At 53.4% G+C, this 22,463-nt stretch overlaps 2 protein-coding genes and 1 long non-coding RNA gene across 3 annotated transcripts; all 3 read left to right on the forward strand.

Moving 5' to 3' along the window:
* The first annotated feature begins 2,647 nt into the window (after positions 1–2,647).
* Positions 2,648–8,228, forward strand: LOC146420199 (maestro heat-like repeat-containing protein family member 6). The gene is made up of 16 exons (XM_085048552.1): positions 2,648–2,737; positions 3,011–3,220; positions 3,503–3,567; positions 3,703–3,819; positions 4,002–4,150; positions 4,431–4,578; positions 4,823–5,010; positions 5,103–5,240; positions 5,492–5,606; positions 5,763–5,918; positions 6,127–6,303; positions 6,437–6,592; positions 6,749–6,850; positions 7,235–7,337; positions 7,618–7,674; positions 7,986–8,228. Exons 2-16 carry the CDS (start codon positions 3,100–3,102, stop codon positions 8,183–8,185), a joined length of 1,992 nt encoding a protein of 663 aa, XP_084904678.1. The 5' UTR covers positions 2,648–2,737; positions 3,011–3,099; the 3' UTR covers positions 8,186–8,228.
* A 2,805-nt stretch (positions 8,229–11,033) lies between these two features.
* Positions 11,034–18,988, forward strand: LOC146420200 (uncharacterized). The gene is made up of 2 exons (XR_014849236.1): positions 11,034–11,657; positions 16,703–18,988. It is a non-coding gene; the product is annotated as an uncharacterized LOC146420200 (long non-coding RNA).
* On the forward strand, positions 12,379–18,988 carry LOC146420201 (endogenous retrovirus group K member 6 Gag polyprotein-like). The gene has a single exon (XM_085048517.1). It carries the CDS (start codon positions 12,414–12,416, stop codon positions 13,479–13,481), a length of 1,068 nt encoding a protein of 355 aa, XP_084904643.1. The 5' UTR covers positions 12,379–12,413; the 3' UTR covers positions 13,482–18,988.
* Positions 18,989–22,463: the final 3,475 nt, after the last annotated feature.

A 22,463-nucleotide genomic window follows, 5' to 3' on the forward strand; every position in this document is an offset into this window, starting at 1 on the left:
TATGACATCATAGAGGGAATGTGTGACATCACAGAGCAGGCTGTGACACAGAGGAGGCTGTGTGACATCACAGAGAGGGCTGTGACATCACAGGATGATGATGGGAGATGATAGAGTGGGCTGTGATACCACAGAGCTGCCTGTGGGACATCACAGAGTAGGCTGTGACACCAGAGTGTGGTGGTGTGACATCACAGAGCAGGGTTGTGACATTGCAGCTATGGCTGTGACATCCCAGGGCAGTACACACAACCAACACACAAACTGTGTGACATCACAGAATGGGTAGTGACAACACAGAATGGGTTGTGACATCAAAGGGGGGACTGTGTGACATCACAGGGCAGCTGTTAAATCACAGACTTGCTGTTTGGCATCATAGAGGATGTAGTGTCCTACCACTGAAAGGGATTTGACATCACAAGATGGCTGTGTGACATCACAGAGGGGGCTGTGACATCACAGCACAGGTGTGACATCACAGATTTACTGTGTGGCATCCCAGTGGAGGCAGTGACATCCCAGAGTGGGCTGTGATATAACAGGGGGGCTGTATGACATCACTAGGTGGATATGTGACATCACCAGGGGCTGTGTGACATCCCAGGGGGGCTTTATGACACGTCAAGGTGGATGTGTGACATCCCACGGGGCTGTGTGAGGTCACTGGGGAGGTCACTCTGCCCCAGCCCCCCCTCACAGTTCCCCCAGAGAAGTCCAGTGCTGCTCATGCACAGCAGGGTCTTTCCTCCCCCAGGTCCCCCCTGTCCCCTGTCCCCCCGGGGTCAAGGCAGGACCTTGCCCTGACCCCAAGCACTGTCCCACCTGCAGGATCTGCTTCCCATCAGCCTCTTCCTCCTGCATCCCAAGCCCAGGTTGGTGCTAAACAAAGGGCACTGGCTCAGGGTCATCCCCCAGCAGGTGCTGTGCACCCCCTCTGCCCCCTCCCCAAATTCCCTCCTGGGGGAGCAGGAGCTGGGTCAGGAGCCCTGTGGGCTCCTCTCCAGGCTGCTCTGGCCCCGAGCCGGGTGCCCATGGAGCTCCAGCCCAGCTGGGCTGTGCAGTGGGGCGGCACAGAGGCTCCCCGGGCAGCACCCGGCCCTCTGCCCCCTCCAAAGCCCGGCGCCAGCGGCTGCTGGCCGCACCTCTGGGCTGTGCGAGCAGGGGAGGCCAGGGCTGGCTGCAGGGAGAGCCTGGCCAAGGGGCAGAGCCCACGCCAAACCTTCCCTCCTGGCACTCTCTCTCCAGCTGGCAGAGGACTTGAGCGAAGGGTCAAGCACCTGCACCAGGCCGTGCTGTACCTGGACAACCCACAGGAGCCCCTGCAAGATCATCTGTGGTTTTGCACAGCTTTGGTTACAGAGGGCAGAAAGAATATCTGTGACTTCTGTTAGTGGTCCTGATTCTCATGCAGGGAAGAGGACAGGAGAGCTGCACTTTATTGGCCACTTAGATATTTGTGTCAGAGAGAGGATTTGTCTTTTTGCAGTATACTCATTTGGTTGGGGTGCTTTTGTAACACTGAGGGGACCTTCATTCCTTGAGAACTTTTGTTCCTGAACAGAATTTTTATATTATTATCCCTTCATAGCAAACCCTTTGCAAACCAAAGAATGGCCCCTTTTCTTGCCTCTGATTAGTGCTTGGTTTTTGTAAGTGACTCCCAATGGATGACATTAAGGTAAATGAATTGCTGGTTTGAGACAAGAAGCCAACCAGCAAATCTTTTGCATTCTCAGGCCATACCAATGGATTTTGGGAGTTTGTAGCTTTTTTGAGCTCCTTGAGTTGAGCAATGGGAAGTAACACTTTCCAGAATGTAGCATAATCAAATGCCAGGGTGTTCTGTGCCTTTGCGGCAGAGGTATTTGTGTGCTGCACGAGATTGCTTCAAGGAGAAGATAATTCCAGGACAGACTGAGATCTTCTGACAGATACCAAGTGCTGCCACCAGCGGCTCCAAGTGCTCCTGCCAAGGGCCACCTGCAGGAAGGAGCACAGACACCAATGCCTGCTGGCTTTGGCTGCCCTCTGGCAGAGAAGCCCCCCAGGAGCACAGGTCTCTGGGGCAGCAGACGGGCACCGGTGCTGCCAGGACTCGGGGGGTGGCAGCTCTGCTTCAGCGGGGGCTCTGCCACACCTGCTGACTGCAGTGCTCCCCGGGCCCCAGGGCTCAGAGCAGCATTCGTGCCCTGGCCCACACGTTCCTTGTGTGTGTCACACCCCCGTGTTTAGGATGGCCAGCAGCTGGGACTTGTCCCAAGCAGGCCGTGCCACCTTCTGTGCAAGGCCCTGTGCCCTTCCCGCTGCAGCTGCGTCGGCAGCCGTGGGGGCTCCTTCTGCTGCCCTGAGCCCGCAGAGCAGGGCAGCGTTTGCTTCTTGTCTGAGCTGTTCCGAAGGTTCCTGTCGGGCTGCCTTAGATGCTCGGGGCAACGTATTCCTTCCAACTTGGGCCACTTTTGGCGGGCTGGGGCAGCCCCAGGGCAGGCGGCAGTGTGTGCAAGGGCCCTTTGTGACATGGCGCAGCATTGTCACCGTGGGATGGAACCGGGACAGGGTGTCCAAGGGCCCCCTTTGTGACACATCGTGACATAGGTGCTGGCAACGACACGGCCATGCCATTGTGCTCGGAGCACGCGACGGGACAGGACGGGACAGAGCAATGTCGTGAGGAGCCCCCGCACAGCACACTTGTTCCTTTCTGACCCAGAGCTTTTCCGAGGCGGTACTCCTGCAGGTGACCTCGTGGACAGACCACAGGACTTGGTGACCAGTGGCCTTCCCGAGGCTTCTGTTCTGCAGGTGCCCTTGACGGCAGACTGTGGGACTTGGTGTCTGGAGCTCTTCCAAGGCATCTCCCATCCCCACGGCCAGTACCCTCGAGGCCAGACCGTGGAACTTGCTGACCACAATCCTTGACAAGGAATCTCCTGTCCTTTTGGCAGGAGCTCTCCAGACCAGAGTGCAGGACTTGCTGTCCTGTAGCCTTCCCAAGACTTTTCCCTTGCAGGTGCCTTCAAGGCTCGACTGCAGGACTTGCTGACCCAGAGCTTTCTTGAGGCATCCCTCCTGCAAGGAGCCTGAAATCCAGTCAGCGACATGGAGCAGAGACCCCCAGGTGAACCCAAGCTGGCCTGGGTGAAGGAGGAGGAAGAAGGTGCTGGAGCTGCCCCAGCACAACAGCCTGGAGAGGTGGAGAAGTTGTTGCTGATGCAGAAGGGTGAGTGGCAGAGTTGGGCCACAGGGCTAGTGCCTGCAGCCAGCCTGGCCCCATCCCATCCCATCCCATCCCATCCCATCCCATCCCATCCCATCCCATCCCATCTGCTGGGGATATGCCCACAGGCAAGACGGAAGAGGGGCCGGGGCTGCCATCCCCCACAGCCGTGCTCCATCCCCTGGGCATCCCAGGGCTGTCCCTGCCTGGGCAGTGCAGTGCTGGCCTGTGCTCTCCGGCCTCTCCTGCAGCCCCTCAGCTCTGGCTCTGCTCGCTCTTTGCCAGATGCAGGCATGGACCAGACACGAGAGCAGGATGCTGCCCGTGGCCTCTTCCGCACAACAGCGCAGGTAGCTGCAGCCATCCCCACCTGGGCTGGGCCTGCTGTCCCTGCTCAGCCTTGGAGCACTCCGTGGAACATCCCTCTCTTCCTGCCCTTCATTCTCCTGCCCATGACTTGCAAATTCATCAAGTGCATTTGGCAGGAAGAGACCAGCGACATGGGCACCGGGTCCATGGCAAACTCTGATGTCAACAGTGCCGACCCCAGTGCTGCCCTGCTGGATTTGCTTGTGAAGAAGGGTGTCTCCATTCCAGAGCAAGTAAGCAGCCTGCGGCCAGGGCTGGAGCCCCCGGAAATTCCTTGGCCTCCCAAGCCACACCCGCTGGTCCCTTGAAGCCTTTGAGGCCATCCCAGTGTGGTGGCAAGGGAAGCACTTCTCTGGGGAAGCTGGGGACATTTCTCCCTCTGGCAGCTTTCCAACTCTCCCCGGGCCTTCTCCAGGTGCCCGCCATGGTGAGGTACATCCACCAGTGGCTTGTGTCCAATGAGTCTGGTGAGCACAATCTGGACATGGCCCTGCTGGAACTGACCAAGGCACACCCCGCTGATGTGGTGATAACTCTCCTGCGTGTGGCCCCATCGTGTGACAGGTACAGGGCCCACCTGCCCAGAGAGCTCAGGGCTCCCCAGTCCATTACCCTGTGAAACCTGTACCAGGTGTCTGACAAACAGAGAGCTCCAGGACACTCTGGCTCCTCCATTTCCCAGCCCTGGCATGTCAGCCCCCAAACCTGCTGCCATGCTCCCTCCCTGCCCCTCAGGGGTCTGTCCCCACAGGGGTGGGCTGCCTGGGTGCTGCCAGTGAGTGGCAGTGGACAGAGGCAGGGCTGGTGGGCAAGACTCGCTTGACACAGAGCTTTGATCCCACAGAGCTGCTATGACCATGTGGAGGATGATCATGTCCTTGGGCAGAACTGCAGAGCCAGTGCTGCTGACACTTGTCGATGTGCTGGGGAGCTGGCCAGAGCACAGCACGTGCACCTCTGATGGGGACAACACACCTGTCTTTGCCCTGGCTGTGAGTTCCTGGAACTGGCCTTTGCTCGCCCCCAGGCCACCTCTCCAGCAGCTCTCCATCCTCCTTCCCCCAGTGCATCTCCTTGCCTCAGGTACTGGGCTGAAACCTGGGCTAGGTGCAGCTCAGGGGCACCAGGCCCGGTGCTCCCCCTGCATCTCCCCTGGCCTCTCCCTCCCACGCTCGCGCCCTGCCCCATGGACACCTTGGCACTGAGCGCTGTCTCAGGGTGCTTTGTCCTTTGCAGGCAACTGTGGTGATCTGGAAGATTCTCCAGGTGCCCTGCTGCCCGCGTTCAGTGACGGTGTATTTCCCCCGCCTCTTTGTGCATCTGCTCTTCCAAGTGCTCTTCAGCACATCAGATATGCCAGACGAGGTCGATACCTTCTGGAAGGAATGTCAGCAGCAACACGGCCCTGCCACCAACCCCAACAGGTGCTCCATGCCAGTCCTCCTGTCCCTCCCATGTCCCCAGGGCAGGAGCCAGTGCTGCCAGCATCATGACCTGGGCTTTGCTCTGTACACAGGTTTGCAGTGCAGACCTTGAAGGCCCTGCTCTGCCTTGTCCGGTGTGAGCGTGTGGTGGTGGCAATGGAATGCAAGTGTGGCTGGGACACACTGCTCTGTGTTGACACCCAGCACCATGCCGTGGGTGTGCTGGCCAGGTGAGAACCCCTTCTCCCCATTGTCCCTTGCATTCATGCCCTGTGCCCAGTGTGCCTCTCACAGCCCCCGTGGCCATGGGCCAGAGGGCCTTGTCAGTGAGCGACGGCTGAGCAGACTGGAAAAGGCCCAGGAGCAGCCGCCTCCCATGTCTGCTCGCAGGGTGGTGGGGAAAGACCAGACCTGTGTGAGTCAGGCCTGGCAGAGGTTTGCCCTCCCACCTCAGAGTCTTGGTTCCTTTCCCCACCTCCAGCGAGATGTGCAGTGCATCCACACCCTTGTGTTCTGGTATTGCACTGCACCTCCTCAGGCTGCTCAGCAGGAAGGAGTCATCCTGGGATCTTCCTGCCCTGGTGTTCCTTGTGGAGGTGAGCCTGAAGGCCAGCACTGCCTCACTCAGCTGCCTCTCAGCTCTCTGTCTGCTTGGCTGCCTGGGACTGAGCCATGCCCTGTGCTGCTGCCTGGGCCCAGCCCTGTATGGCTCCGGCGAGCCAGCTCCCCTGTCACTGTGATCTGCCTTTCAGATCCTGGAGTGCCTGGACTTTGACTTGGACTTGGACTTGGGTGAATGCAGTGACAGCATCCTGGAGATCATGGCAAAGAACCTGCACAGTGATTGCAGGGAGAGGCATCACCTGGTTCTCAGGGCCCTCCTCCAGCTCACTTACAATCCCTCGATGGTGAGAAGGGGACAGTGGCACAAGCCATGCTGGCAGCATGGGGCTGGGGAACACAGTCGCTTGGGCTTGGCTGGGCTTTGGGAGCTGAGGCAGCTGCTCCCAGCTCTCCTGCCTCCTGCTTCAGCTGCCCAGGTGCTTCAGGACAGGCCTTTGGCCTCTGGGCCCTGTGCTAACAGGCTGGAGTTTCACAGACTTGTGTTCTGCACAGGCCAGAAGAGTGTGGAGCCTGACTGAAAACCTCATCAAGCTCCTGTGGGACACAGATGAAGATGTGCTCGCCATGACACTTAGTGTACTCGGCTTCACAGTCTCGGACAAGGGCACTCCGATACCCAGCCCCATTGCCCTGCAGCTGGCTGAGGCGCTCCTGCCACTCTTTGACAATGTGAGGCTCTGTGCCCCCAGCCACGGGCACTGGGTGCTGCCCGGACACTTTGTGCCCTGTGGATTTTCAGGCCTGTGCCCAGGTGTGCCGGGAGCTGCCAATGTTGGAGCCTTTTTTTCTTCCTTTCCTACAGGAACATAGCCATGTGCAGCTTCTCTCCATGATCCTCTTTCAAGAAATCATGAATTATTTAGTGGAAGAGGGAAAAAAGCCTTTCAAGTTAGCTGTTCGTCAGAGCCTGCTGCCACTCTTCTTCCACTGCCATGATGAGAACCAGGAAGTGGCAGACGTAAGGACTGACGGGCTGCTGGTGTCCCCCTGGGATGGAGCTCAGCTGCCTCCTGCCCTGGTGCCTCGCGGGCTGCAGCCTCCTGGCCTGGGCACACAGACACGGGTCCTGTGTCCAGGGCTGCGGTGCCATCTCCGTGTCTCTGCTGCTCTCCAGGTCTCTTGGTCAACACTGCTTCATGCAACCGAGTTCTTGAAGAGGAAAGATCTGAAGAAGCTGGTGAAGAAGAAGGAGCTGTGGCAGTTCAGCAAGTGCCTGGTAAGGAGTGCCATGAAGCCCCAAAGGACGGCCTGGAAGCCTCAGCCTGGAGAAGGCCCCTGACCACGGTGCTCAGTGCGTGGGGCTGGCAGCTGTGCCCCTGCCCACTGCTGCACCCAGAGGCCATGTGGGCTCCTCTCCAGGCTGCTCTGGCCCCGAGCCGGGTGCCCATGGAGCTCCAGCCCAGCTGGGCTCTGCAGTGGGGTGGCACAGAGGCTCCCCGGGCAGCACCCGGCCCTCTGCCCCCTCCAAAGCCCGGCACCAGCGGCTGCTGGCCGCAGCTCTGGGCTGTGCGAGCAGGGGAGGCCAGGGCTGGCTGCAGGGAGAGCCCGGCCAAGGGGCAGAGCCCACGCCAAACCTTCCCTCCTGGCACTCTCTCTCCAGCTGGCAGAGGACGTGAGCCGAAGGGTCAAGCACCTGCACCAGGCCGTGCCGTACCTGGACAGCCCACAGGAGCCCCTGCGAGAGGCAGCCATCAGGTTCATCGGTGAGCCACGAGCCCGGGCTCCCTCCCCGCCCCGCCGCAGCTCGGCCCCAGCCCCGCCTGCTGCCCCGCCAGCGCCAGCCGGCCCGGGGCTGTGGAGCGCCGCCTGCCCTCGGGGCTGCTGCCGCCCTCCTCTCGCAGCCCTGCCCTTCCTCGGGCGGCACGATGCGGCAAGGGCCCGGGCTGAGCCCTGCCGGCGCAGGAGGCCGTGCGGCCACAGGGCTGGCGGCGCCGCTGTGGGGGAGCTGTGCCGCTGGGGCTGTGACAGGCTCTGTGTTCCCAGGGATGGCCGGGCGGCGCTTGAGGGGGCAGTCAGGACAGTTCCGGTTCGTCTGCATAGGTGAGTGAGGGCAGCGAGGCGCCAGCAGGGCTTTTCAGGGGGAGCTGCAATCGCTGGGCAGGCAGCTGCAATCCCTGCCCCGGCTGCGGAGGGCTCTGCTCCCTGTGTGCTCGAGGGGCGTCCTGGGCAGAGCACAGAGAGATTTCAGGGGCACGTGGGGGATTCGTGGCCAGCACCTTCCGGCTGATCCCCTTGCTCCGTGCTCCCTCCTGGCCATGGCAAGAGCTGGCTGGGATTGCCCCGGCAGGAGGGTCTCCTTGGGTCCCTGCAGATCCAGGCTCTGACCGTGGCTCTCTTCCTCTCTGTTTCAGCCCTTGAACACATGACAGATGACATCAGCCCTGCCATCTCCAGCCTGGCTCTGCAGACACTCTACGTCATGCGAGCGCTAGAGACAGCTCCCTTCTCCATCTTCTCGAAGCTGCGCGATCGACTCCAGAGCGCATGGCAGATATGGCCTCGTCTGTGGGGCCGTGGCTGGCTGTGCTGCTGGAGCTTCGTGGAGAGTTGATCTGCAGGGCTCTGGCTGCTGGGGCCACCTGAGCCATTGGGGAATTTTCTTTGGGGTTCTTCTTCTTTTCAGTTTCTTTATTGTGTAAATATAGAATGTGTTCTAATACACAGACTACCAGGATGTTTCTTTCGGTGCCCAGTGTCTGCCCCAGGGCAGGGAAGAGGGGGAAAAAGGGTGCTTGTGCTCAGCAGGTTGCCCGGGCTTGCAGTGTGGAAGGGAAAGTGGCCAGAAGCCCCTTGGCCTTTGGTGGTCCTGCTGAAGCCTTAACGTTTGCGCCAGAGCGAGTGGGCAGAGGCCAGAGCTGCGGGGATCCCTGTGAGACTGTGCCTGGAGATGGCCACAAGCCCTCTGGCAGCCAGGAAGCGCCATCTGTGTCCTGTCCGTGTGCTGCCGGCTGCATTGCCGAGGGCTCCAAGGTGCCTCTTGCTGCGGCTCCTCTGGAGCTCCAGCGGGGCTGTGCCGCTGCCGGGCAGGTTGGCTGGGCTGGGGCAGACCCTGAGGGGATAGGGCAGTGGGAGGCTGTGCAGGGATGAGGTGCTGTGGAGACCCTGACAGGGCAAGGCAGTGGAAAGGCAGGAAGGGATGTGTGAGGGGGCTGGGGACAAAAGGCCCCTGAGGGGAAGGGGTGGTGGGAAGCACTGAGGAACTGGGGGTCAGAGGCCAGAAGCAGCCCCCAGGCAGCCGCTTTGTTCCTGCCATCTGGCTGCTCTGGTGCTTCCCCAAGGCATCTCCCTCAGCAGACAGCTGGAGGGACCCCCAAAATCAGGCATGTATCTCTGGTCCTGGCCTTTCAGAGCTGTGGGCCCAGGAGTTGTGGGGCTGGGCGTGTGCCCTCCCTGTCCTCCAGACTGGGCCCCAGCCCCTCAGCCTTAGGCCATGCGCTCCACTGCCTGGCTACTGAATTTCTTCCTGTTGGTGTGGGGGAGGCCGAGCTCTGTGGCTTTAGGCAAGAGTGAGCAAGAAGAGCAGCAGCTTTGAGCCCGAGAGGGGCCATGAGCAAAGCCCTCTGGGCCAAGGGCATTCCTGGCATTCCTGGGGCATGGATACAAGAGAGGGCAGTGGGCACCTTCAGGGTGCCATGGCTGGCTTTGCGCTGGGCGACCTCCCTGAAAGCAGGGCTGGGGCTTGTGCAGCTCATTGGAGTCTGTTTGGAGTGCTGTTATGGAGGGAGATTTCAAAGTGCATCTCATGAATTTTATTTTTAATCAAGTGAGTATTTTTTTATTTTTCAGTTCAATGAAGAGGTGATAGAAGCATTCCCCAAGTGATCTTGATGCTGAATGTCTCCCTAGGAGGTCTGGGCATGTAGAAGAATGAGTCTTTTGCGGGCTGACCCTGTTTGGACAACCTGCTCCTCACCCCCAACCTCACCATGTCTGACATTGCCCACCCGGGTGTGACATCCCAAAATATATATTAAAAATAATGTAATTTATACTTTATTATTAATATTTAATTCATACTTCAATGTATTATTACATGTATTTCTTACTGAAAGGAATGAGAAGGGAGTGTCTTTACAAACAAACTAGGCCTGCTGGTAGATAAAGCCAGATACTGAGAGAGAGAAGAAACAATGGGAAGGAATTCCATAGTAATTCCTCTGGTTGACTTAGCCAAGACTGTGATAAATCCCTGGATTTAACTAAAACAACAGAGACACAAGGAAAAGAAGGCAGGGGGGAATGTAGCTTAGAAGGGGATCTGTATTAGGCAATTAGGAGAGTCTGTACCTCTTGAGTACCTCAGCCAGTAGGAAAAGAAAGAGGGAACTGTGGTCAGGAAATTAGGATAATAAGAGGCTGCATCTTCTAGCAATTTGAGAGACCCCATGGGAAATGCCCATGACCTCTCCCTTTATTAATGAATAAAATTACAGGACTCCTCTGCCTCTTTTTGGACATAAACTTCTGTTGTTTGTGGATTAATTTTCCTGACACTTCCAAGACCTGACCACCCTTTCCTGGCCAACCTGAACCTCCTGTGGCACAGCTTGAGGCCCTTTCCTCTTGTCCTGTCACTTCATGTCTGGGAGCAGAGCCCAACCCCACCTGGCTACAACCTCCTGTCAGGGAGTACAGCAGCATTCTTCCTTTCCTAGACCCTCTGCTCCTCTTTGCTTTCCAAAACCAAACAAGAATCACTGAAGGATGACAAAGAAACACCAAATCAGGATTTGGGATTGGATGTTCATCCATTTCTTCTGTCTACAGGGACAACCAAGTGTCTCCCTCCTCCCTTGCCCAATATCCAACAGCAGAGGGTCCATGGGCCAACATTCCTCTCTTTGGGAACACCAGGAGGCAAATTTGATGGCTTATGCAGCCCTGAGAGAAGGCAGAAATTCTCATCTGCTTTACCATACCAAAGGAGACTCAGGCAGTGTGAAAAGGATTTGTTGTTGGTGGAGATGCCCTGCAGGGCTCCAGCCCAGAGCAGAGACTCCAGGGACATCAGGTGTGGTCCCACCTGCAGGCTGGCACTTCAAAGCAGTGTAAGGACTTGGGAAATTTGAGTAAAAATAGATGACCTAGAACCACACCTGATCTGTCTTCTATCACTCACTGGACTTTGGTGTGGATTTGCATTGGTTTGAAAACAAACCAGTGGGAGATCACAAGTCAAGATTGAAATTAAAAATAAGTGAAATAATACAAGGAAAAAACACTGACAAAGTCAGATACAACCTAACACCCTTTTAGGGTGGTAGTAGCAGTCCAACTGAAGTAGTCCAGTTGAAGCGGTGATCCTGTGAAGGTCTAATCTCCAGCTGAAGATCCAGTGGTAGCTCTCGTTCTCTGGGAACCCAGTAGACAGGGCTAGCTCAGGCAGTTCCAAGGCCAGTGTGGAAAGTTGGCTAATAGAGAAAGGACATATAGATTTAAACAAGCTGTTTTCTAACACTTAGACAAGCTGTTTCTTAACAATAGCCATACTCAGCTAGCTAATGCTCAGATGCCAACTCTCTGGCCAATCAGCAATTTAGAGCGCAGTGGCCTTGCTGCAACATTAGGATAAGGCTGTTGATAGGGATGTGCAAGAACCAATAAGAATATAGAAAACTGAGTAAAGTTAGTATGTATCCATACATAGGGCAAATAGCCAGACTTAGGGCGTTGAAGCAAACAACCAATAATATTATGCGGTTACAGAATATGCATTACCTAATTAACCACCCTATAAGTATGTATGCTAAAACTCAATAAACTGAAGCTTACTGTACACTCATATTGGGCATTCAAGTCTTCCGTGTCTCGACAATGGTGACCCTCGACGTGATAGGGTCCCGTTCCCCACTTGGGTAACGGTGTGGCCACGCAGAGACCCCAGGCACTTGGCTCCAAACCCAGGAGGGTCAAAGCGGTACAAAGCGCACGTATAGGATTGCCGTAAAGACGGATTCCTGGTGCCGCCGGACCTGCAGACCTTGCTGCACCAAGGAGGAGAGCAGCAGAGACCTCGGTGGGGTGTAAGTGCGCGATTCCCTAAATTGGGAATGGAGAGGCAGGCTGCTCTGGAGTTATTGTATTGCTTTTTAGAAAAGCGTGGAATCAAGGATAAGAAGCTGCGGCGTGAGCTAGCAGGATTAGTAACGTGGGGGGTTGCTAAGGGTTGTTTTATTGACCCCAACACCCTTTTTGACCGTGATGAATGGCAAAGATTAGGAGATAAGTTGAGGGATGCTATTCTTGAAGATGATAAGGTTGGGAAAAAATTAGGCAAAGTGTGGAAGATAGTTAATAATGCTCTGGATCAGTATCAAGCAGAACAGAGGGCGGCCAGGGCTGCTTCTGAGCGGCTGAGTCCACCTCCCCTGTCTACCTCAGGGCAAAGTAACGAGCGATCGTGGTCACTCCCACCTTTAACAAACACAGTGCACATTCCCCCCTCCCATCCACTAACGGATGGGATACGCGGCAGGGGAGGAGCGGCGCCCCATCCACTTACCCCTCCGGCTCCGGCGGCTACCCCGATATGCGGCGGGGGAGGGGCGGCGCCCCATCCGTCCGCCCCTCCGGCTCCTGACCCTGAGCAGCGCTCCGCTCCGATATCTCAGAACTCGGTTTCTCAGTCACCCAGTTTGGGGAGCCCTGAACTTCTGCCTACCGGGGGTCTGGCCAGTCCCGGTGGTGCCAGTTTGGAGGCTGCGTGCCAACATGAAACTTATTGGAGGCGAATTGCCTTACAGGCGGCTCAGGAGGGTGACGTAGAAGCTGCGACTGAGATGTTGGGGGCGTTCCCAGTAGTTTACAGCCCGGGACTGCAGGGCGGGCTCATTGCTTCTATTTCAGCCTTAGACTGGAAAATCTTATCTCAGTTGCAAGCTACCGTGAGTGAATTCGGAATTCAGGGAGAGCCTACTAGACAAATGCTAGATTATATCTGGGGATCAGGACTTCTGCTCCCCAACGATATCAGAGGCATTGCACGTTTAATACTTACTCAACATCAATCTCTGCTATTTAATGCTCATTGGCAGGCATGCTGCCGGGAGTCTGTGGCTGTGCAGCGCGCACCGGGTGACCCACTGCATGGAGTCACTGTGAATGAATTGATGGGGTTGGGTCCTTACTTAACATCAGAGGCTCAGGCACGCTTGGGACCAAACAAGATTAGAGAGTCTATGGATTTAGCTCGGAATGCTCTGGATAAAATAAAAGCCCCCGGAGGTATCCCGTCATATATGTCCATTAAGAAGGGGAGGGATGAGCCGCTGGGATCTTTCGTAGATAAGGTTTCTGCAGCGATTAAGATGGCAGGAGTAGCAGAATGCATGCAAGCGGCTACGTTAAAGCAGTGTGTATTGCAAAATGGAAATCGGACAGTCAGAAATCTTATCATGACATTGCCAGGGAGTTGGTCCATAGAGGACCTTTTAGAGAAAGCTTCACAGCTCCCTATAGGCAGTCAGGCTATGTTAATCAGTGCTATTAAGGAACTGGGGGAGGGATTAAAGGCACAGGCAGAATCCTCTCAAAATCAAGTTTTAGCCGCACTAGCACCCCTCCGACAGTCAAAGCCACCGTCAGCAACGAGAAAAACAAAGCTCCATTGTTATCGTTGTGGACAGCCAGGACACTTATGGCAAAACTGTCCTGCTGGCGCGGTGTGGTGCCCTCAGTGCCAGTCTGCGTCACATAACTCTGCGGCCTGTCGGAGGTCCCAGGGAAACGGGAGTCGGAGCACGAAGGGTGCCCGCGTGATGACAAAAGTGGTCACCCCTGCACAGATTCAACCACCTTGCAGCCAGCTACCCCCGGAAGCCTCGGCCTGGACCTGGCAACCTCAGTAAACGTCACCTTGGTGGACAACGCCCCCAAGCGGATACCTACTGGAATTACAGGACCTATTACAATTAATGGACAACCGATTGGTGCCCTTTTGATCGGGCGATCATCTGCAATTATAAGAGGACTTGACATTTTAACTGGATTAATCGATGCGGATTTTCAGGGTACCATTGACATCGTGGTTCGGACATTTCATCCACCCATTCATATCCCTGCTGGATCTAAAATTGCTCAATTTGTACCTTTAATGCAGTTTTTCCAAAATTCATTTGGTAACCTCCCTCAGCGAGGAGCAGGAGCTTTTGGCTCCACAGGACCCGCGGCTATGCTGACAGTGGATTTAGGGCAATGCCCACGAAAACGGATATTTTTGGAATATTCTGGCCAACGGATACAGTTAACAGCACTTTTGGATACTGGAGCTGATGTCACGGTGGTAGACGAAAACGAGTGGCCTACCCAGTGGCCAGCCTTTTCATCAGGAGCTACTGTTACTGGAGTGGGGGGCATCACCATGGCTCGGCGATCACCGAGTTTAAAAATCACCATCGATGACAAGGTTGTGGATTGTGTGGTGCAGTTGCTACCACTTCCTCCAGGAGTAAATGCTTTGGTAGGCCGTGATGTCCTAGCTCAAATGGGAGTTGTGTTAACATCAGAATCGCCTTTCTAAAGGGGGCCATTGCTTGGGCTTTCCCCATCCGACTTACTTGGATTACAAATAAACCCATTTGGATGGAGCAATGGCCTCTAAAAAAGGAAAGTCTGGAACAAGCACATTGCTTGGTACAAGAACAATTCCAACAGGGACACTTGCATCTGTCAACCAGCCCTTGGAATACACCAATTTTTGTGATAAAGAAAAAATCTGGAAAGTACAGACTGCTCCATGACTTACGTGCTGTAAATGAGCAGATGCTACCTATGGGAACCTTACAACCAGGACTCCCTAATCCCAGCATGCTACCAGATGAATGGTCTTTACTTATTGTGGATTTAAAGGACTGTTTTTTCACCATTGGATTACATCCAGACGACATGCAGCGTTTTGCTTTTACGCTGCCCTCTATCAATCGTGAGGCACCAGCACAGCATTTTGAATGGACTGTGCTGCCACAGGGAATGCAGAACTCACCGACACTTTGTCAACTGTATGTGGATACAGCTCTCAGGCCCCTTCGGAAGGGCTGGCCGGATGTAATCATCTATCACTATATGGATGATATACTGCTGGCACAGAGTGCACCTTTTACAACAGAACAGTTACAAACTCTGACTCATCACTTGCATGCTCAGGGCCTTGTAATCGCCCCAGAAAAGGTGCAGCACACATCACCATGGCGATACTTAGGATGGACAATAACAGACCATCAGGTCCGTCCTCAAAAACTACAAATTCATGTAAACATTCAAACCCTACATGATGCTCAGAAACTGATGGGTGATTTACAATGGCTTCGGCCTGTCATTGGTATTCCTAATGAACTATTAAATGTCCTGCGGCCCTTACTAAAAGGTACTGACCCGGCAACAAGGGTCACTCTATCTACAGCACAGCTGGCAGCAATACAAACTATTTCTGAACGTGTTGTACAAAATCATACATCTCGTCGCCTTCTCGGTGTGCCACTGAACATCACTGTGCTGACTGGTCCTCAGTACCTTTTAGGTGCTATCACCCAGCATAAAAAGAAAACGGGGGAAAATACCCCCACCACAAATGAGGATTACAATGTTTTGGTGCTGGAATGGTTAGCACCACCCCTTCAACCACGAAAAACGATTCAGGAAAATATAATTACAATGGCAAATCTTATCAAACGTGGCCGCCAAAGGATAAGGGAGATCCTGGGAACATCGCCAGGGGAGATACAGGTACCATTGAAGCTGGATGACCTGAACTGGTATTTACAGAATTCCATGGAACTCCAAGCAGCGCTGCTGGAAGAGGGAACACTCATCAGCATCCGACCTCTCCAGCCTCCTACGCTGGCGTGGATGTCTAACCACCGATGGTTAGTAAAGCCATTGCGGTCAGCCTCTCCGCTCTCAGGAGCAGTGACTGTCTATACAGATGCTGGCAAACGCTACCGTACAGCTGCTGCGACGTGGGTGGAGGAGAAGCAATGGCAACACAAAATCATTCCTGCAACACCAGAGGACTCTTTACAAACCCTGGAACTGTCGGCAGTGGTCTGGGTTTTTACCAACTGGATGAGCCAACCTGTTAACATCGTTACGGACTCACTTTACGTTGCGGATATTGCCAACAGAATTGAGGAAGCGATGATCAGGGATGTACAAAAGCGCCGACTAGCTGAACTCCTGATGACACTTAAGCGCACCATTGACCAAAGGACAGACCCATATGCCGTGCTACATATAAGGAGTCATCAGTGGTCAGAGGGCCTTGGAGAAGGCAACGCCAGAGCGGACCGATTGGTAGCGGTGGCGGAAGCTCCAGTGTCCTCTTTTGAGAAGGCTTGCCACGCCCATATGAACTTCCATCAGAATGCAAAGGGTCTCCATAAGGGTTTTGGAATTCCACTGGCACAAGCCAAGGCTATAGTGCGGGCCTGCCCTATCTGTAGTTTCCATAACCAGGGTGTTGGTTTGGGTATGGGGGTAAACCCTAAGGGGTTACAAGCTAATGAGCTATGGCAGATGGATGTAACCCATGTCCCCGAATTCGGTAGACTAAAATATGTCCATGTTTGCATTGACACATACAGCCACATGATATGGGCAACACTACAGCCCGGTGAAAGAGCCCGGGATGTTATAAGGCACCTTACTAGCTGCTTTGCAGTATTGGGCAAACCAAAAGCTATCAAAACAGACAATGGACCTGCTTATTGTAGTGCCTTGTTGAAAAAATACATGCAACTCTGGGACATAAAACATACCACAGGAATTCCTCATTCCCCTACAGGGCAGGCAATGGTACAAAGAGCAAATGCAACATTAAAGGGTTATTTGGCTAAACATAAAGAGGTTTCAGATTCTAGAGAAAGGCTTTCTAAAACTCTGTTTGTATTAAACCATCTGTGTATTTTTGGTGACCAGGATTTACCACCTATCCTAATTCATCACAAGGGAGTGGCACAGCCACCGGTACCACGCATGAAGGTCCTGTATAAGGACCCCAAAACAGGCATATGGGAGGGTCCAGTAGAGGTCATATATTCTGGCAGAGGTTATTTTTGTGTGTCTTCCTCTACAGGCCCCCTTTGGGTTCCTAGTCGCTGGGTGAAGCCTGCGCTTGATCAACCTGGCACGGCTACAGGCGCCCCTGATACCACCAATCGTTGAAACACCGCGACTGATCCGGCTTCTGCACTGTGCTACCGATCCCATCTTGCGGCGAGCCGGGGTTCCAGCCGAACGTTGGCAAACTTTATCAGAGTTAACAGATATTATAAATAGATTAGGTTCTGTGCCTCCTTCCCCGAATAGATACCCTTGTAGAAGCTGTGTTAGCCTATGGTGTCAAGCATGGTTGCTTATAAAGTGTGGTATTTGTAAAAAACGTTGGTGGGTTCATCAGAAGGTGTACACTATCTGTTGCTTACATTGTATTAATACACGCGTAACCCAAATTGATTTTGCGCATAACAGGATACAACGAGCTTTAGCTGAATTTACTGGGCTGCCTGACTGGCAAGGTTTGCAATTATTTGAATCTGAAGAGCAAAAAGTTATAGCCTGGATACGTTGGGAGGTCCAGGATGCAGTAAATTGGTCAACATCAAATTCTGGGTCCCAAATTTTGAGAGCAGTGTGTACTAATTGGGCTTTGGAAAGGATCCCAAAGTATTGGGTTATTAGAGAAAATGAGTGGGAGCGCACTAAAAGGCGTTTTGCTCCTGTGCATTCTAGACATGCCAGAGGTCGTTCTAACAGATGCCGCCATTGCAACCACTAATAACCCCCTCCATTCAATTGAGCCCAGGAAAAACTTGTGGGTTACCTGGGCAAGTCAAACGCATACTAGTGCTTTTTGCCTTGCACTTGCATCTGCTACTGATCCTTTTCGCACATGCTTAATCGGTGTCCCAGGCTTTGACAATACCAGTTTTGCACGATATTCAACTAACAACTGCTCGCAGGCTGTCAAAGTTAGCCATTGTACTGCTCTTTTGCTGTCTGGCCTCAACACATCACTGCCATGGGATCCTCAAGAGCTGGATCTCTTGGGGAGCCGAGTCCTTAATGTAAGTGGCAATGAAACGGGCTGCATATCTTTTGGTAGTCCCACAGTAATTTATAACAGCACCCGGTTGACTCCCCATTCAGCTATATTTGCCAACATCCCTGCCCAATGTGGCCAGCATGGGAGCTATGGCTGGGGCAGTGGTCATGTACGGATTTGGGCTAATAAAAGCGCCCTTGCCCTTCCCCCGGGTGTGTTTCTCATCTGTGGAGATCGTGCATGGCAGGGAGTCCCGAAAGGTGCTCACAGGGGACCATGCTACTTGGGCAAACTCACCCTGCTTGCCATGAACAAGACCATTGCAGCCAAATTAATACATTCCAGACAGAGACGCAGTCTTAAGTTGGACAAAAACTGCAAAGATGAGGTAAAACTGTGGAATCCAACGTCTCAGGTCTTTGCGTCCCTTTTACCACATGTCGGCACTGCACATGCATTAAAAACCATAGGGAGATTGGCCTGCTGGGTAAGCAAGCAGTCGGATGTTACCACAGAAATAATAGAAAAGCTATCCGCAGACATGGATGGTTTAAGGCATTCCATACTGCAGAATCGTGCTGCAATAGATTTTCTGCTACTTGCTCAGGGGCATGGCTGTGATGAATTTGAAGGCATGTGTTGCTTCAATCTCAGCAATCATGGTGAGTCAATACACAGACAGCTACAATGGCTTAAAGAGCATACAGCTAAGATAACCATGCAGAAGGATGATGGCTTATTCGGAATTCCTTGGAGTGATTGGGGTATAACGGGATGGCTTCACTATATCATGCAGATTGGATTAGTGGTCTTACTTATTTTTGTTGGCATAGCTGTCATTTTACCTTGTGCTTTGCAATGCTTAAAGAAATCATTGTCAAAAACAGTAAACCAGCTGTGGCTTGCGCAGGCTCGTAAAGAAAACGGGGGAATTGTGGAAAGTTGGCTAATAGAGAAAGGACATATAGATTTAAACAAGCTGTTTTCTAACACTTAGACAAGCTGTTTCTTAACAATAGCCATACTCAGCTAGCTAATGCTCAGATGCCAACTCTCTGGCCAATCAGCAATTTAGAGCGCAGTGGCCTTGCTGCAACATTAGGATAAGGCTGTTGATAGGGATGTGCAAGAACCAATAAGAATATAGAAAACTGAGTAAAGTTAGTATGTATCCATACATAGGGCAAATAGCCAGACTTAGGGCGTTGAAGCAAACAACCAATAATATTATGCGGTTACAGAATATGCATTACCTAATTAACCACCCTATAAGTATGTATGCTAAAACTCAATAAACTGAAGCTTGCTGTACACTCATATTGGGCGTTCAAGTCTTCCGTGTCTCGACAGGCCAGGTTATATCCAGGTGGGAACACCTGGTTCCTCCCTCCTGGGCAGAGCATCCCACAATGGAATGAGATAAGTCCCTGAGTCACACGGTGGGTCCCTGATGGCCCATTGCCTGTCATGCGGGGTGGGTCATTAGCAGCTGGTAACAGCTAACGGATGGCCCATTGCCTGTCATCCAGAGTGGGTCATTAGCAGCTGATAGCAGCTAACGGCCCACAGCTGGTGGTAATAGAATACTTAACTACATCTATATTGCAACCTAGGACATTATCCACCCCTTATTCTATTACCATCTACAGAGTTCTCACTTAAGATAAGGTCTCCTTGTGGTACACAACAGGTTTCCCCATCTGCCTTCATCACCCACCAAGTATAACCAGGTCCTTGGGCAAAAACCACTCCACGGATGGGTTTGCCTTTGCCTGAGGTGGGACTAATCCAAACAGTCTTTCCTAAGAAACCTCTTACATGTACCACAGGGACTTTATCTCCATCCACTGTGTGCAAAGGTTCGGACTCGGCAGGACCGGCTCGATTGACAGAACCCGTTGTGTTAACCATCCAGGTGGCCTTTGCTAAGTTCAGTTCCCAATTTTTGAAGGTTCCCCCGCCAAGTGCCTTCAAAGTTGTCTTAAGTAGTCCGTTGCACCGTTCAACTTTCCCAGCAGCTGGTGCATGATAGGGGATGTGGTATATCCATTCAATTCCGTGTTCTCTAGCCCAGGTGCTTATGAGGCCATTCTTGAAATGGGTTCCATTGTCAGACTCGATTCTCTCAGGGGTACCATGTCTCCACAGAACTTGCTTTTCCAGACCCAAGATGGTGTTCAGGGCAGTAGCATGAGGCACAGGGTAGGTCTCTAACCATCCTGTGGTTGCTTCCACCATGGTCAACACGTAGCGCTTTCCTTGGCGGGTTTGGGGAAGTGTGATGTAGTCAACTTGCCATACTTCCCCATACCTGTATTTTGACCATCGTCCACCATACCACAGAGGCTTCACCCGCTTGGCCTGTTTGATTGCAGCGCAGGTTTCACAGCTGTGGATGACCTGTGAGATGTTGTCCATGGTCAAGTCCACCCCTCGGTCACGAGCCCACCTGTATGTCGCATCTCTCCCTTGATGACCAGAGGCATCATGGGCCCAACGAGCTAGAAATAATTCTCCTTTGTGCTGCCAGTACAGATCCACCTGTGACACTTTCACCTTGGCAGCTCGGTCCACCTGCTCGTTGTTACAATGCTCTTCATTAGCCCGACTCTTAGGTAGATGTGCATCCATGTGTCGAACTTTCACGGTCAGCTTTTCTGCCCAGGCGGTGACGTCCTGCCAAATCTCAGCGGCCCAGATGGGTTTTCCTCTGCGCTGACAGTTGGCCTTTCTCCAGCGATCTAACCATCCCCACAGTGCATTGGCTACCATCCAGGAGTCGGTGTAGAGATAGAGCCGTGGCCATTTCTCTCGTTCAGCAATATCCAAAGCCAGTTGGATGGCTTTAAGCTCTGCGACCTGACTCGATCCACCTTGTCCCTCGGTAGCCTGTACAGTTTGTCGTGTGGGGCTCCATACTGCAGCTTTCCATTTCTGATCTGCACCTACAATTCGGCAGGACCCATCGGTGAAGAGGGCATAGCGTCTTTCACTCTCCGGCAGCTCGTTATACGGGGGTGCTTCCTCGGCACGTGCTACTTGCTCCTCTGCTTCTTCTGAAGATAATTTAAAAGTCTCACCTTCAGGCCAGTTTGTTATGATTTCCAGAATCCCAGGGCGATTCGGGTTTCCAATACGGGCGTGCTGTGTGATGAGGGCAATCCATTTGCTCCACGTGGCATCAGTGGCATGGTGGGTTGAGGGAACCCTTCCCTTGAACATCCACCCCAGCACTGGCAGTCAGGGTGCAAGGAGAAGTTGTGTTTCTGTGCCAATCACCTCTGAGGCGGCTTGGACTCCTTCGTAAGCTGCCAAGATTTCTTTCTCGGTGGGAGTGTAGTTGACTTCAGACCCTCTGTAACTTCGACTCCAGAATCCCAGTGGTCGACCTCTGGTCTCACCAGGCACCTTCTGCCAAAGGCTCCAGGACAGACCATGGCTCCCGGCTGCAGAGTAAAGCACATTCTTTACCTCTGGTCCTGTCCTGACTGGTCCAAGGGCTACCGCATGAGCGATCTCCTGTTTGATCTGGGTGAAGGCTTGCTGCTGTTCAGGGCCCCAGTGGAAATCGTTCTTCTTGCGGGTTATGAGGTAGAGAAGACTCACAATCTGGCTGTACTCAGGGATGTGCATTCTCTAAAAGCCTATGGCGCCTAGGAAAGCTTGCGTCTCCTACTTGTTGGTTGGTGGAGACATCGCGGTGATCTTATTGATGACCTCAGAAGGAATCTGACGCCGTCCGTCTTGCCACTTTACTCCCAGGAACTGGATCTCTCGGGCAGGTCCCTTGACTTTACTCTTCTTGATGGCGAAACCGGCTTCCAGGAGAATTCTGATGATTTTCTCTCCTTTCCCAAATACTTCCGTTGCTGTGTCCCCCCACACAATGATGTCATCAATATACTGCAGATGTTCTGGAGCCTCACCCTTTTCCAGTGCAGCCTGGATCAGTCCATGGCACATGGTGGGACTGTGCTTCCACCCCTGGGGCAGTCGGTTCCACGTGTACTGCACACCTCTCCAGGTGAAAGCAAACTGAGGCCTGCACTCTGCTGCCAGAGGAATGGAGAAAAAGGCATTGGCAATGTCGATGGTCGCACACCACTTTGCTGCCTTGGATTCCAGCTCGTACTGAAGTTCCAACATGTCCGGTACAGCAGCACTCAGTGGTGGTGTGACTTCATTCAGGCCACGGTAATCCACCGTCAGTCTCCATTCTTCACTGGACTTACGCACCAGCCATATAGGGCTGTTAAAGGGTGAGTGAGCCTTGCTGACCACCCCTTGGCTCTCCAGTTCCCGAATCATCTTATGGATGGGGGCCACAGAGTCTCTGTCAGTGCGGTATTGCCGGCGGTGCACTGTAGCTGTAGCAATTGGTACACACTGTTCTTCAATTCTCAGTAGTCCCACAGCAGACGGGTTGTCTGAGAGACCAGGCAGGGTATTCAGTTGTCTTATGTCTTCTGTCTCTACGGCTGCTATCCCAAAAGCCCAGCGATGTCCTTTTGGGTCTTTGAAATATCCACTCCTGAGATAATCTATGTCGAGGATGCATGGGGCGTCTGGACCAGTCACAATGGGGTGTTTCTGCCACTCATTCCCAGTTAAACTCACTTCAGCTTCCAGTACAGTCAGCTGCTGGGATCCTCCTGTCACCCCAGAAATAGAAATGGATTCAGTCCCCACATACCTGGATGGCATCAGGGTGCATTGAGCGCCGGTATCAACCAAAGCCGTGTATCTTTGTGGGTCAGACGTGCCAGGCCATCGGATCCACACAGTCCAATAG

The sequence above is a fragment of the Lichenostomus cassidix genome, unplaced genomic scaffold, assembly GCF_008360975.1.
Source record: "Lichenostomus cassidix isolate B80296 unplaced genomic scaffold, HeHo_3.0 HiC_scaffold_44, whole genome shotgun sequence".
NCBI classification, from domain to species: Eukaryota; Metazoa; Chordata; class Aves; order Passeriformes; family Meliphagidae; genus Lichenostomus; species Lichenostomus cassidix.

Coding starts and splice junctions, on each gene's coding strand:
- LOC146420199 (XM_085048552.1), top strand. CDS start 3,100: ATGGAGCAGAGACCCCCAGGTGAACCCAAGCTGGCCTGGGTGAAGGAG. Junction 4,151..4,430: donor GTGGCCCCATCGTGTGACAG/GTACAGGGCCCA, acceptor TTGATCCCACAG/AGCTGCTATGACCATGTGGA. Junction 5,919..6,126: donor TCACTTACAATCCCTCGATG/GTGAGAAGGGGA, acceptor TGTTCTGCACAG/GCCAGAAGAGTGTGGAGCCT.
- LOC146420201 (XM_085048517.1), top strand. CDS start 12,414: ATGTTGGGGGCGTTCCCAGTAGTTTACAGCCCGGGACTGCAGGGCGGG.